This window comes from Serinus canaria, chromosome 5 (assembly GCF_022539315.1).
Source record: "Serinus canaria isolate serCan28SL12 chromosome 5, serCan2020, whole genome shotgun sequence".
Lineage (NCBI taxonomy): Eukaryota > Metazoa > Chordata > Aves > Passeriformes > Fringillidae > Serinus > Serinus canaria.
Window position 1 is genome coordinate 26,581,275 of NC_066319.1, and position 14,603 is coordinate 26,595,877.

At 38.6% G+C, this 14,603-nt stretch overlaps 1 protein-coding gene across 4 annotated transcripts; it reads right to left on the reverse strand.

Moving 5' to 3' along the window:
* Positions 1 to 519: 519 nt before the first annotated feature.
* Positions 520 to 14,310, reverse strand: PTGR2 (prostaglandin reductase 2). 4 transcript variants are annotated; one of them, XM_009102037.4, is made up of 10 exons: positions 14,232 to 14,310; positions 9,287 to 9,355; positions 7,997 to 8,115; positions 6,777 to 6,968; positions 5,721 to 5,891; positions 4,571 to 4,780; positions 4,036 to 4,157; positions 2,733 to 2,820; positions 1,995 to 2,034; positions 520 to 739 (listed from the first exon to the last, which is right to left on the reverse strand). In XM_009102037.4, exons 2-10 carry the CDS (start codon positions 9,321 to 9,323, stop codon positions 675 to 677), a joined length of 1,044 nt encoding a protein of 347 aa, XP_009100285.1. In that variant the 5' UTR covers positions 9,324 to 9,355; positions 14,232 to 14,310; the 3' UTR covers positions 520 to 674. The 4 variants fall into 4 exon arrangements, with proteins under 4 accessions (XP_009100285.1, XP_018763152.1, XP_018763153.1 ...); XM_018907607.3 differs by having other exon boundaries at positions 9,287 to 9,382; positions 14,232 to 14,306; XM_018907608.3 differs by lacking the exon at positions 14,232 to 14,310 and adding an exon at positions 13,843 to 14,210.
* Between the last annotated feature and the right edge of the window lie 293 nt (positions 14,311 to 14,603).

The window sequence follows — 14,603 nt, forward strand, 5'->3', positions numbered from 1 at the left end:
GTCAGCAAGACTGAGCAGTAACTGTGGGAAAGGTAATCCTGGTAGGGCAGAGTGAAACCACCAACCCCTGACCACCAAGTTGAAACAGATCCCCAAATGGAATGGGGGGGAAGAAGTGCACATGTAGAATAATTAGCATGAGAAGCAAGAGATATAACTGGCAAATAAGGGTCTGAGTAATAATTAATGAAAAAGCTATATCAGTGAATAACCAATGAATGCTGGTGGCTGCTTGCTAAAATGTGCAAACAGTGTAAAGTTTTGATGGTGATGAACCAGACTTTTGTCATTGGCCCCCCAATTTCCTAGTTTGTACAGAATACAATAAAGAAATAGGAATTCCTCACCTTGGTGTGTGAAGTGCTGTCACACACCAACCAGGTGATGAGCATGTGCTTGGGACAACACAGGATGTTCTTTTAAACCACACCCATTAAATATTTGCAACTGTAGGTGGCAATTGTCAAAATCATGTCAAGAACGTATTACTCATTTTGAGTATCAATCATTGCATTGCTGTTTCCAGTTCAATTTAATTTATTAGCATCCCAAAATCTCTGCTTTCAGTACATACAGAACAACTTAATGGTTTATTTAAGAAATGGAAATTAGTATAAGAAAAACTTGCCCACTGTTAGAAACAGAATGCAATTATTTTTCTCAAACCAATACTTTCACTTCGAAATTGAGACGATCTGTTTTCCAATATTGCCTCCATTCATCATGGACTGGAAAGCAGCTTCAAGAGAAATAATGGAATAAGTTAATGCCAGGCAAAACAAGCCAAGTAGCTTCTAAAAAAGAAACAAAAAATGGTAGAAGCAAATGTATTAAGCAGCTCCCAAAAAAGGAGAGATACCACTTTGGACCTAATCATATTTATCCTTAATTATGTGTTAAATTAAGAAGGGGATTAAAAAAAAAAAAAAAAACTAGCCTGTAATAAAATGCTAAGGGCAGCTTTGTGTAATAATTTAACAAGAATTATCTGTAAGCAACTGTTTGATGCTATACAAGTTATAGACTACATTTGCTGCTTTTGTGATATGTCACACAAAGAGGAAAGAGATAATACATGATTGGACAGCTCACAAATTCTGTGGGTCACACAAACATTTATGAAAGAAAAGGTTTATAAATATTGTACAGAAGTGGGAGAAGTTGCTACAAAATAATCTATCTTTGAGTAAACAAAGTATGAAAGTATGATATATGACTGATCTATTTGACCAAGTTACTTCAAAATACATATGTATACCAGTAAGGAGGAATTAGCAATGACAAGAATAAACTGAAATCTATGAGATTTAGTTATCACTTAATTCTACTAGTTTTCAATCTTGTGGGACTAATGGCTAAAGGGACTAAATCACACTCTTCCCTCTTCCTTGAAGGTGACACATTTTTAAAACACCTCACATGGCTCATGTCACCAGATCCCCTTCATTTTTGTATTTCCTTTCTTACAAATACTTTGAACAGACTACAGAACACTTTGTTCTATTAAAATAAATTAATTTTTACTTTATTTATTAAGATGCTTTGGCCGTTCTTCTGTATACTTTTAATTTTATTTTTTTGTTAGCAAATCCAATAACAACTTCTATTAGATATTGCGCTTCTAAGTATAAATTCAAGGATTTTTAAAAAGCATTTCCTTACACACAGATTCAAAGAAAGGGGCAGCACTTTAAACCTCTAAGATCAGGATGATTATCACCAGCTGCTAAGATAGCAGTCTAAGAATAAATTCCTTTCACTACTAAAACAACAACAATAAAACCTAAATTTATATTAAATAATTTTTAAATATACAATAGTTCTCTTACAGAACATTTTGATAATTAGTGAAAAAATTATTCTAACAAAAATAATGGTTTTGATAAAATACAAAAAAATCGAAACTGACAAATGAAACAAAGGAGGTAGCTAACTTCTAATGTCATTCTATATAATCAGGTCATTATTCTTCAAAAATGATGTAAATATCTTACCACCAATGTTTGCTAAGCCTTCTACCACAGTCTCTCTGACCTGTGAATGCAAACAAGTCCTTTCAGTTTTCTGCAAGCAAGAGGATTTCACATTTCTTAGAAACATGCCAAGAAACTGCTAAAGAAGCCACCAAAATCTAAAGACTTCTCTCGCTATAATGGACAGGGCTCTGCTTGGACCAGGTTCTTTCATCAAGAGAAGCATGAATATTTTCTGATAAATTTGCAGGTTGGTTAATTCTTCAGTCAGATCCCTGCCCCTACCAAGATTTAGTGTCTTGGTATTTTCCTAGGAAAGTTACTGATCATTTGAACAAGCAAAAAGTAATTCAGACAGACCTCACAGGGAAGGCACAGTTAAGCATATACTCATTACAAAGTAATAAGTGGTGATTATAAAGCTTGAAGTAAAACTTCCACCAAGATCCTCAAAAGCATTCAGGACACAACTCATCAGGTATTTGAAAGTACTTTTTTTGAGTATTTTTGAAAATCTGAATCTTTAACTAAAAAAAGCACTTGCACCCTCAGAGAAGCCAGTCAAACTACAGTCAGACCATAGTCAGCAAGTACCTTTTTAAAACAGCACTACCTAATAAGCTTTCAATTATACTTACACATTTTTTAAAAGGTCTGTTCAATCCTGAGGCACAGTAAGAGAGCCAAAGACAAAGAAATTAGTCTTCTTGCAGTAGGAGATAATATCAAAGGCCATAGATTAAACCTAGAAGTTCTCACCTTCAGTTTACCCTCTTGGATCCACTGGCAGAGTTGTAATACACTAGCTTCTTGTTTGTCCATGTAGTTCAACACCAAGAATCTTTCCCTGTGAAAGAAAAGAATGAGCTTTGGTTTAAGAAACTTTGATCAATGTCCTTGAAAATCTTTAAAAATCTTTTCAGAAAACAGCCTTGTTGAAACTGAAGGGTTATGAGCACAAATTATAAAGGAATGTAGCTCAGGGCCTTGCCAGTTTGTTGTGACAACTTCCTGCAGTGGGAGCTTGACAGTAACATCAGTCTTAGGAAATTTTCTTCCAGTATCAGAGAAAAAAGTAATAAAAAATCAAGTAGTAAAGTAGTATTACCAGAATAAGTAAATATCCATAAAATGTGAGCAAATTCCCATTATTTTTTACTTTCTTTCAGTGGTAGGGAGAATAATTACTGAACCCGCAACCACATGGTGAGAATAACTTAACTTACAGGTTCCCCACAATTCTGCATATCCTGCTGTCACAGCTTTCCATAGCAATTGAGAAATGGAAATTATCATAAAAATGATAATTACCTGAAGGTCCAACATACTGACTAAATTCTCCACTGCATTCTGCTATGCGTGGTGTATTTTACTAATTTTATCTGTTTTTTAAAAGGGCAGACAACAGTAAGAGGGACTAAAAAAGATTTTAATTAGGAGAGATCAATTCATTTGCACAGAAATCAAGTCTCCCAAATGTCCTGCAATGCAATGACTGAAAAATCTAAGACTCTCCTCCTAATCTCTGCCTTAGCTCCATCTGAACCATAAGAGGAAATTCAACAATTCCCAGAGTCAGAACATAATAAAAATGTTCTACCCATATATATCTGTCACACATACAGTTCCATTATCCAATAAACCCCCAAATACTAAAAGTGTAATTTCAATAAAATCACTGCATTAGCTGCATCCTTATGCCCGAACTACAACATTTTGAGAGAAGGCACTTTGCAAAACACCTGAGAACAGAACTATGGCACACCTTCCCTTGTACTAAAGAATTCTCAGGGATTAAAGGACTGAATCAAGCAACCTCAAACAAAATGTAACAACTGACATCTATAATGCTATATAAAAACATCCTTTCCCATTTTTTTATGCTGATAACGACAAATGTAAGGGAAAGGATCTACTGATACCATGATTATATTTTCTATTTTAGGCACAGCAACATTCTGTTCCAATTACAAGTAGCTACTGCAGATTGCAGACTACCTTCCAAAGACCATATGAACAATCTACCTGGAACCTGGTCACAAGTTCTGGAGGAGACATGTACCTTGTGATGTTCCTTTCTTTCTGTATTTTTTCTATGTCAGGAGGCAGCGGAGGGGGATAAGGCACATCTTTGTTATACTGAGAGATCTGTCCACACAGGATGATATGGCTGTTCTGATTCATCTGTTTGGGACAGCATAAAGTGAGAAGAATAGCATTCCTCAATCTCATAAACTAAATTTTTCAGATGCAAGAGATGTTATTGCAAAATTTTCACTAGCCACATTTCCTATAAGAGCAGGATAACTGCATGCAGTCACATTCAATCTATGACAAGATTAAAACAGGTAAAAATGCAAGGCAATAGTGGGTAAATAACTGCTATACAGCTTAGTGTAATTTAAAAAGGCACTAAATAGAAAGAATATAGGAAATTGTTGTGTTACTGTAGGCCCCCAGAATCAGCACCTGATGTCGATCACTCAAGTGGAAAGCTGTGCTGTATTACAGGCTAGACTCCAGTATGAATTAATTGAAAGCTGGGCATGCAGACATTGGAGAATGCCTAGAATAAACCTGACAGCTGGAATAATCACCTGACTTATAACTGTATCACTGATGTCACCACCAACATTGTCAAAGTAAACATCCACACCACCTGGGCAGAATTCACGCAGTTGTTTTGCCACATCTCCCTTCTTGTAATTGATAGCAGCATCAAACCCCATTTCTTGGACCAAAATGGAGCACTTTTCATCTGTGCCAGCAATCCCCACCACTCTAGTGCAGCCCTCCAGACGGCCAATCTGCAGGCACACAGTTTTAAAAAAAAAAACCAAAAGAAACCAACCCCAAACAAAGACAAATTAGATCATTCATCTGCATAAAAGTACCAGTGCAAGAAAGGGGGTCCTATTATTCCCACCCCACTAAACCCCAGGCAGCAAACATTCCAATCTCATGTGACACAACTGCTTCACTCTCTCTTCACAACTACACACAGGGCAGGAACAATCAAAATCTGCCATCTTTTCAAACCCACTGACTGCAGAAGACTACATTTGTGGAATCAACAACAACTGCCAAAACTACCATCTGCTGAGTACCTTAACATAACTAATAAAAGGAAAAAAATTAGACAATAATTGATTTAAATACAACCTTCAAAGATTTGCTCATGCATTGTTTCTTCATAGCTTCCCTTTATCATCAGGTCTAAAGTTTGCTTAATATCAACTTTGTTTGTGTATATATATATCTAGAGTGATATTTGTAGATATGCACATACACACTGCAAACAGGTTTCGCAAAGCAGAGGAGGATAAAAGAACTATGAAGCTCAATACACAAAGGATGTCATGGAACACAGCACAATGGGTTTACCACATTACTATTTTCTAATACAGAAAAAAATGAAAGTCTCCAGTCAATACAGTGCTGGGATGGCAGGCCACCATATAAATGTATAATAAATACATGTATATATACACCATCTATTTTACCTGTGCTAGCAACAAGTAACCACCACCATCTGTGTTCTCCTCTCCCTATTTCGTGAAACTTGAGTTTCGCATGTCAAGTCTTTCAGAGTGAGAGTGTGTGCCAAATCTGTGAAACTGGCCGTTCCCACAGGATTATACCTGCTCACGTTTACAAAGATTTTATCTGCATATTTAATAACCAGCATGTTTCAGAAGAGAAAACTTGCTAACAGAGTATGTTTGTATGTCCTAAGCCTGCACCTACCTGGCCGGCCAAAGAGCCGCAGGCACCGGCTGCTCCACTCACCACCATGGTCTGATTTGCACCCACGGCCACGTGTCCCTTCTCCCTGATCCCCAACAGGGCCGTCAGTCCCGTGATGCCAGCTGCACCCAGAAAGTAGGAAAGGCGTCCATTTACAAGCTGTGGCACCAGCTAGGGAACAGAAAGTAGGTAGGAGGTCATTTGTTTCTAAGGTGAGGTTCTGCTCTTTGCCTGAGGGTAGAAAACTAATTCAGGATATTTAACAGGCAACGTAAAACTGGTAGGGATGAGCTATCTCTAGCTCTACTCTAACAACAAGTCTGTACAAAAATGTTATGTCTCTGTGGTTTTAGAAAAAGTTTTTAAACAAAGTAAATCACAAATACTTAAATTATGGAAGTGTTACAAAACAGCTGGGAGATAAGTTTCCAACAATGGTGAACTATCCCTATGCTAGCATAAAACGATAAAAATGCACCATTTTATCAAATATGGTGTTTGCAGATCAGTAACAAAGTCCTAAAGGAAGGAGTTTACTGGAAAGTATAAACTCTCAAACCACAGTAATTTTCTGTTACAAGAGAACAATCAACACGACATCCCTAATGCACTTTCAACTCAATATTGAATACCCTTTCTTATGTGAATGTAAAACCTGAGTAAAAGCTTTTATTAACATAAGTTAGAAAAATAGATTAAATATACCTAAAGTCGCTCATGTCTTACAGTTACACTCTCATGAACAAGAAGTTCTATTAGAATTAAAATAATTAAGCAAATTATTTATTAGAGCAGCTTCAGAGATTTAAAAAAAAAAACCAACAATAGTACTGGCCTATTAACCAGTAAAATTGCTATAAAGAATAAATTTATATAAATCTTGGCACCTATGAGTTGATCTGCCTTTTGAGAGCTGATTGCTTCAATAAGTGTTTGTTTTGCACAAAAAAAAGTGTCATTAGCAGCTATTTAGGGAAAAAAAAAAAGAGGTTGGAGGGGCGGGGAAAGGGTTCAGAAAAAAAAACAGTCACAACCTGGGCTTTGCATTTCTATTACCTTTTGTAGCGAGTCTCCATCAAGAATTGCCACTGTCTGCCAGGGCCAAGTGAAGGAAGTTACAAAGTCTCCTTTAGCGAGGTTATGGTGCTGGCTCTCCTCCACTACCCCGATGCCCCCACCGTCAGCAACTTCAGACAGCTGCCAGGGCTGCAGGTAATCCGAGCCTGTCTCCTCATTCATTCGGCAGCGCTGAAAGACAAGGCTTTAATGAAAGGCTCTGGTGGAACACAACTTGTTTACCAGTTCAAGCTAGGTGGGGGATGAAGATGGGTTCTGAACTTCAAACACAAAGCGCTACTCAAAAATCTCTCAATAAGCCCCAAGTATTCATGATCTTTTCTTAGATCCCTCTTTCCCCTTGTTTGCTCAGTACAAAAGGAGGATGGACCATGCTGATCTGCTCCAGCAGTGTTACCAAAGCCAACACATTCTACAGACATTGGCTCAAAGGCACCACCACAACTGACAATGACTGGCTCTGGTCCAATGAGAACCCTACAAATGCCATTCCTCAGCTGAAGGAATCCTAGAAATGCAGGATTGAAAAAGAATGCCCATGAGTCATTTAGTCTATACTTGTGCACTGAAGAGCAGTCAAATATACGTAGACCATCCCTGACAGACATCTGTTTAATGCAACATCTTGATAACGGGACATAGTTTCTTTGCAGATTCCCATGTAGCTACAGCCAGTATTTCAAGATTCTTAAACTTTTCCTTAATTCTCAAGCTAAATATACTTTGTTGAAATCTAGACTGGTTTTTTTTCTACTATCACCGTCTATGGAGGGAATAAATGATTGGAATTCTCTTTATAGCCAAATATTACAGGATGTATCTATCAGGTTCTTATTCTACCTTCACTTTCATTTCAACCCACAATTCTCTCAACCACATGATTTTTGTAATTTTGCATGACTGGAAAAAAAAGAATACAAAAAAGGCCAAGTTCATAAAAAATTGATACAAGCAAATCTGTAATGGCTTACAGCCTCTTCCTCGTCCAAAAAAGTCATATTCCTATATATATATCCCAAGCATATTAATGCCAAAATCCTTCCCAATATAACTCCATCAGAATGAATACAATTACTATGTTACACTAGATATACATTTGTTCTGTAATTGGTAACTTCGGTGTTAAACATCATGACGGGTACAGATTTGAAGGTACTTAAAAGAACAATTTCTGGCTTAGTTCTAAGTCCATCACCTACCATGTAGGGGTCCACTGAGAGATAGAGAGTTTTAACACGCACTTGTCCTGCTTGGACTGTATCTGCTATTGTACTTTGCTCCAGTCGGAAGTTTTCAGCCACTGGCACTCCATTCTTACCTAGAGTTATATGAGAATTAAACAAATAAATGAATCCATATAGAACTTTCCTTAATCAATAGGGCTAGGCCTTTTTTTAAGGTAGTCTTTTTTAGAATAAATTAGGTTATATATTTACTCAGGTATAAAACTACAACCAACTACTCTCACCTTTCTGCCTCTTCTGAGTCAAGTAAGACTGAGGGAATACAGACTGCAGCCACTGCCCATGCACATTCTGCAAGGGCATCCCTTCACAGAGACTTCCTTACATTAAAGCTTCCCAGAAACATCCATAAAATTGTGGCAAGGACCCCAGAACTGGAGGCTTCATCTTCAGGTTGGCATCACATGCAGCGGATTAATCAGACAACTGGAACCATCGGCACTGAGACAGCCAGACAGACTTGCCTATTTTAGGTCAGAGTGACTGCACAGCTAGAGCTGGCTCCTACTGCACCATTTGAAAGACTTAATTGCAGATCACACAATAGTTCTTAATACTTAAAACTATTTTAGCATTAAGCAGCATACAAGATTCCCTCCAAAACTTAATGTCTTGTACACCAGATTTATGAACTCACTACTCAAAATACTGTGCTGATCCATAACAAGGCAAATGTGTAAACAAGAGAGTAAACAAAACCTCAACAGTGTAAACATAAAAACCAACCCTTTGGAACATGAGAGGAGCAAAAGATTCAATACTTACTACAAGGAAACAAAATATTTTAGACATCTCTTACAATGCCAAAAGAATAAATGTGAGAACTAAAAAGTCATGTGTCCTCATCTTTCTTCACTTTCAGCCTCTGCACTGAGTGTTCTCATATATTACATGTTAACCCTTTTTTCTCAGACAACACTTTAGAAATCTGCATATACAGACTATAAAAATGTAGTTTGAATATATTGAATATATTGTTATATATTTAATAGAAATGTAACTATATTAATACCATTAACATTTATCCATAAACGCAGACAAATTTATTACAAACATTCCTTATATTAATGGAAATTGATAAATCTATAAATAAATGCACTTTACTTAAACTTTATTGCTGCATACAATACTAAGATATATAAATGTCAATATCTCAAATTAGTATCTGTTTCTACCCTCACCATTCTGGAGCATTAGGCAATCAGAACAAACACATTGCTTTTTTTAGTGGAGACAAATACATACCAGGCCGTGAATTCAGCACTACTCTTTGCACAATCATCTCTGCTTTTGCAGCAATTTCACACTGGATTTCTACAAAAGAAAAGGTTGTTTGAAGGCCTGAAACAAAAAATTTATTGAAAAAAAAGAATATGAGGCAAAGTGCTCAGTAATTTGGAAAGTGGGGATGAAATACATACCTCCCCAACTTCAGCATCCATGCCCAAAGGAAGATATAAAGAATCATATAAACCAACCTCAAGCATAAAATACACAAACAGGAGAATAACTGTAATGCACCACGCTCCTTGTAGGACCATCACCACCCCTACCAGGCAGGAGAGGTGTCTGATTAGCTTTCCTGTAACATCTGAGAACACCCTGCTCCCACCTATCAGACACAGAGGCAGCTTTGCACATAAAGTCAGGTGCCACTCAATAAAAGGCAGGCAGGCACACCAGAATAGCAGTCTGCAGGTACATGATAAAAAGATATTGTTGTGTAAGATGTTTTGTAAGAAAAAGCAAATTCTATTAGCAGTGCCCAGAGATGAGAAAGAATGATATCATCACTCAATCTGTTCTACAGAAAGATTTCTTCCTGAATTTCAACAGTTTTAAAAGAGAATTGCAAATCTGTGATTTTGCACCTGTGAGACCCAAAGTTATTAAGAGGAAATTACCCTGACTTAACAGGAGAAAAAACAGTGTCTCACATGCTTTCATATCTAATACAAAATAAAAATGTGACTACTATTTTCAGCCAAGAGCCATAAATAATCAACCCCCATACGAACAACGAACATTAAAGAATGAAACATGATAGCTAACATCTTTGTCATAATGTTTATTTTGCTGACAAGAACAGCAAATTGGAGCTAATCTAAAAGATGAGCCTAGAAAGTACATCATCACCACTTATCCAACCTCTTTGTTCTTTGAACATTGCAAAATACAGAACCGTCTGTCTGTACTGCTAGAGTACTTACATAACAGCACTCACAAACCATCAAGAACTATAGTCAGGAATGCTACAACAACTAAAAAGTTATTAGGAGAAAAGGTGCACATCCCTGGCCATCCCTCCCCTCTAAAACATGAGCTGACTCAAAGAATCTTGTTAAAGAAACAGATCGAGCTTTAACATTTTATTGTGTTTGCACTTGAAAAGCTACTTATTGGGGAAAACTTAATAAAAAGGGAATTTCTTTCCAGTATTTCAACACCTAAGGATGCTACAAGGAATGAATCTCAAATGTGTCTTTACGGCATCACAAAATGCTGAAAAACAAGTGACCTGCAGAGTTCTTTGGACAAAACAGTGTAAAACAACAGTCTCCAACAAAAGGAAAAACCTCCACACTTTGATGAAATTACTACTTACTGTTTATAAACAAAAATGAGCATTGAAAATTAAGGACTTAACAACTGAAAAGTGAAATAGAAATCCATCTTTATAGCCACACAGCCAATACAATCTCTAGAACAAAAATAATGTAAAACCCTAACAGGAAGGATGGCCTAAGAGAAAGTTTGGCTGATGTTAGGTTCAGCATTGTACTCAACTATAGACTTCCTGTGTGACCATGAGCACATCTCCCTGTATTTATTTTACAGAATATTTTTCAGAACAAAACTCCAAATTCTTCCTGATAACATCTGCCCAACAAAATTACATTCAAGTGGTACAACTGTTATTTCCAGAGCAATTGATTTAGCATCTGAGAATTTCTGCTAATACAAGGAGCATTTCATAAACTGTCAGATGCACCCAGTGCAGCTTAAAAGGACAAGGCCACTCTAGTAAATTATTTGCACACATTTGCAACTCACCTGAAGTTTATAACCACTAATCAAACTGCTCTGTGCAGAAATAATGAGTTAACACTGCAGTGAATATAAACCGACATCATCTGACATGAAATCTGGGCACATCACTCCTCAATATGTAGTATCAACACCCATGGCTGAGGGTTTGAGTCTCTTTTTTTAAACCACACAGAGCAGGCAGAATTGCTGTACAGCTCATGCCTTACAGAGCAGTCCACTGTCAAAATTGCTGACTCCATTTTTGTTAGCCTAAAACTAAATATGTTCATTATGCAAACACAAACCCCCAATCTGAACAAGAGAGGATGAAGATAGTCACAATAAAAATTAACATACTCCTGAAATATCTCCTTTCTATGATTATACAGAGGGGTAAAAACCCAGCTATATAAAGAAAAAAAATCCACAGTATTAACATACTAAAAGGAAGACAAAGCAATACAGAGCAGCATAGATAGACATGAGTAATAGAGTTATCCAATGTAAGTTTAGACAACTTCTTTGAATGCCTGACATTTTGAAGGAACAAAACCACTAAACCACTGTTTATTTCCCAGTTTGTTTTCACAGCTTTTGTTTGAGGAGCCTGTGTACTGATTCAATTTTAAGATCTTCCAGATACTGTGAGTGGGTGGACAAAAAGTGAAACTGGCAACTGAATTGTCACTAATTCTGTGACAGCTGCCACAGCAAATACAACACTGCAGATGGACATTTACTTCTAAATAGGACTGCACCTACAGTGAAAGTCAGCAACACCATTACACAAGCAAATAGTCACAGTAACACCATAACACAATAAGAATCAAACTTTCCTCACATTGCAAACAATACAGAAGTGACTAAAGAAAATAAGTAGAGGCACCATCTTCTGGCACTGTACAGTGAAGAAAACTTTTGGAAAAAGAGAACAGATTTCCTTCTAAAAGTGAAATAAAGGGGTTTTGTATCATACACACAATTCTTTTCAATACACGCACAGTGCCAGTGTGCAGGATGTTTTTTGACTATTTTTTAAAAAGACAACACTATTTTTTAGCTTTTCCAAACAAAACCAACCTGAGTTGGTTTGACTCTTTAAATCAAATAGAGTAAAAAACTCCAAATTTTAACAACATTGTGCTATGCCAATCACCTGATCCACCCTATGAGTAGATAAGGAGCATTAAGCAGCACAACAGCAGCATCTTCAGGGGAGTCTCAAGCATGTTTTAGCCCAGTTTTATCTCTGTTTCCCCTTGCCCTTCTTTCCTCAATGTTTCAGAGACATGTGACAACTCCTTTTAAAAAGTTAAATAAATTCTTCAGGGATTAAATGCTCCAGTTTGTTTGCCCTGGGCTTAGTTCCCAGAACTTCTTGTTTCTGTGACTGCCCATAAGGCAGAGTTTTCAGTTGCCTATACTCTTGCCAAAACAAGTCACCTGCTTCCAAGTCATTACAACCCATGCCAGATGCAGTCTAGTTAAAAAGCAAAAGGAAGAACAGGTAGTCCTGTGCCAGGCCCAGGCAGCAAGGAGGAAGAAAACTGGCAATCTAAACAGAGAAAAAGATTTGGAAGTCCTCTGGAACTGTGGTGTCAAAATGGCTAGAGCAAGGATCCTCAAAGGAAACTCAAGAAAAGAAATTTCAAGAATGACTCTGAATGGGGAACATGCAGGAAGATGGGAAGAACAGGGACTTGGAATCAGTAAGAACAGAGAAACATGACAAGAATAGCAACTTAATGGCCAGTAAAGCAGAGAAGAGCAAAACAGAATGGAGAGAGAGAACTGAAGCAAGTGGGAACAATGAATGAGGCAACCAAGCAAACTGAGGTGGAAATGACTGGTGAAAAAACAAGGAGACAACTGTAACTGGCAAGGTGAGCTAAATGGAAAAGCAAACATAATGGATCAAGCACCAAAGTGTTCCACCAGCTCCACTAAAGAGCCCTACATTTGATGAATGTTAATTAATGGCAAGCCAGAATCAATACCAACTATCATGAATGGAGAAAAACACATGCCATAAAAAGCAAAGTACTTTCATGAACTGAACCAATAAATTTAGGTTTCCTAATGTTCCATGTCTCATCACTATTCTCTGATAAGAAGTCTCTCCCATAGTGTTTTCTTCATGTGGATTTTCTGATACACTCTAAGTGTTGAGGGCAGGCTCCAATCTTTGCTCCAAGAAAGAAGCAGATGAAAAAATAAAGACACTAGTAGTAGGATCTTGATTCAGCCATCTCTTTTTTATATCCCCAAGAAGCCTAATATCTTTCAGCTTTTTATCAGATCGCACTCACCCAGTAAGTGTACTCATTAATATATACCTACAATAGGACTGTATAAACTTTACTTTTTCAGATTCAGGTGCCAAAAAAAACTGAAAGCTTTTAGAACTAAAAAGCTTTTTAGAACTTTTTTGAACTTTCTTTTTTTTTTTTTCCACAAAGTAGTTGCACTGTGTTAGAGTTGCTGAAAACTGTTTAAAATACCATATCTGTATATGGTCTATATACAAAAGGCCTATTCCTTCTGGGAAGAATTTCACATAAGGAACACAGATTGCTCTCAGGATGGCAGGAGCATCACCGGATGGGTTTTTTGAGAAGCCCATAATGCAGTTTGCAAGCTCCCACGTGAGAGCTGTCTCAGAGAGCCTAGTGACTATCCAGGGTGCCAGGTACGCATAAAGACCAAGTCAGAAAGCAGCTCTGCCACAGGTGGAAGAGCCCCTGGAGAGAGCCTTGCAGGCGGGTCATTACCAGACTCGGAAGCCGCAGGCAGAGCAGCCCAGGAGAGAACCCAGAGAGGCAGCGCAGAGGGCACAGTCCTACAGGCTGGTCCGGGGCTGCGGTGGGCTCCGCTCCTCTCCTCAGGAATGCCTCCACCGCCCCGGGACGCACTTTGATCAGGGGGCACAGTACAGCTCGATTCCAGCTCGCGTGCCAGGGACCGGGCAATGCCAGCAGCCTCTTCCAACCTTTTCCGCACCTGTGCCCCCGCCTGTCCTGCAGAGAGGAGGTGCTATTCCCTAGGGATACGACTCCTGGGAAGGAGGGTACGAGCTCTACCAAGCAGCCGCCCCCCAGGCCGACCTGCGGCTCGCCCCCGGCACCGCCGCACCCCCTCAGAGCCCGCAGCTCCCGCTCACCTTGAGCCGACCCGGGCGCCCCAGACACCGCCCGGCCCGGCACGCAGGCGCGCCGGCCTTAAACAGGGAAACGCTGGGGCGGGCCACCCTTAAAGCGGCGATAGCCTGAGCCCGGCCGTGTCAGTGTGAGGCGCCGTGGCAGAATGCCCCCTGAATCGCATAATCACGCAGGATCATTAAGGTTGGAAAAGGCCCCCAAAAGCATCGAGACCAGCCTTTCACTGTCTACTAGACAGTATACTAAGTGCCACATACAGTTCATTGAATGCCTCCAGGAAATGCAAGTCCACCCTTTCCCCAGGCAGCCAGAGTCCAGTTAATGCTTAATAAACCATTCAGTGAAGAAATTCTTCATAACGTCCAGCCTGAACC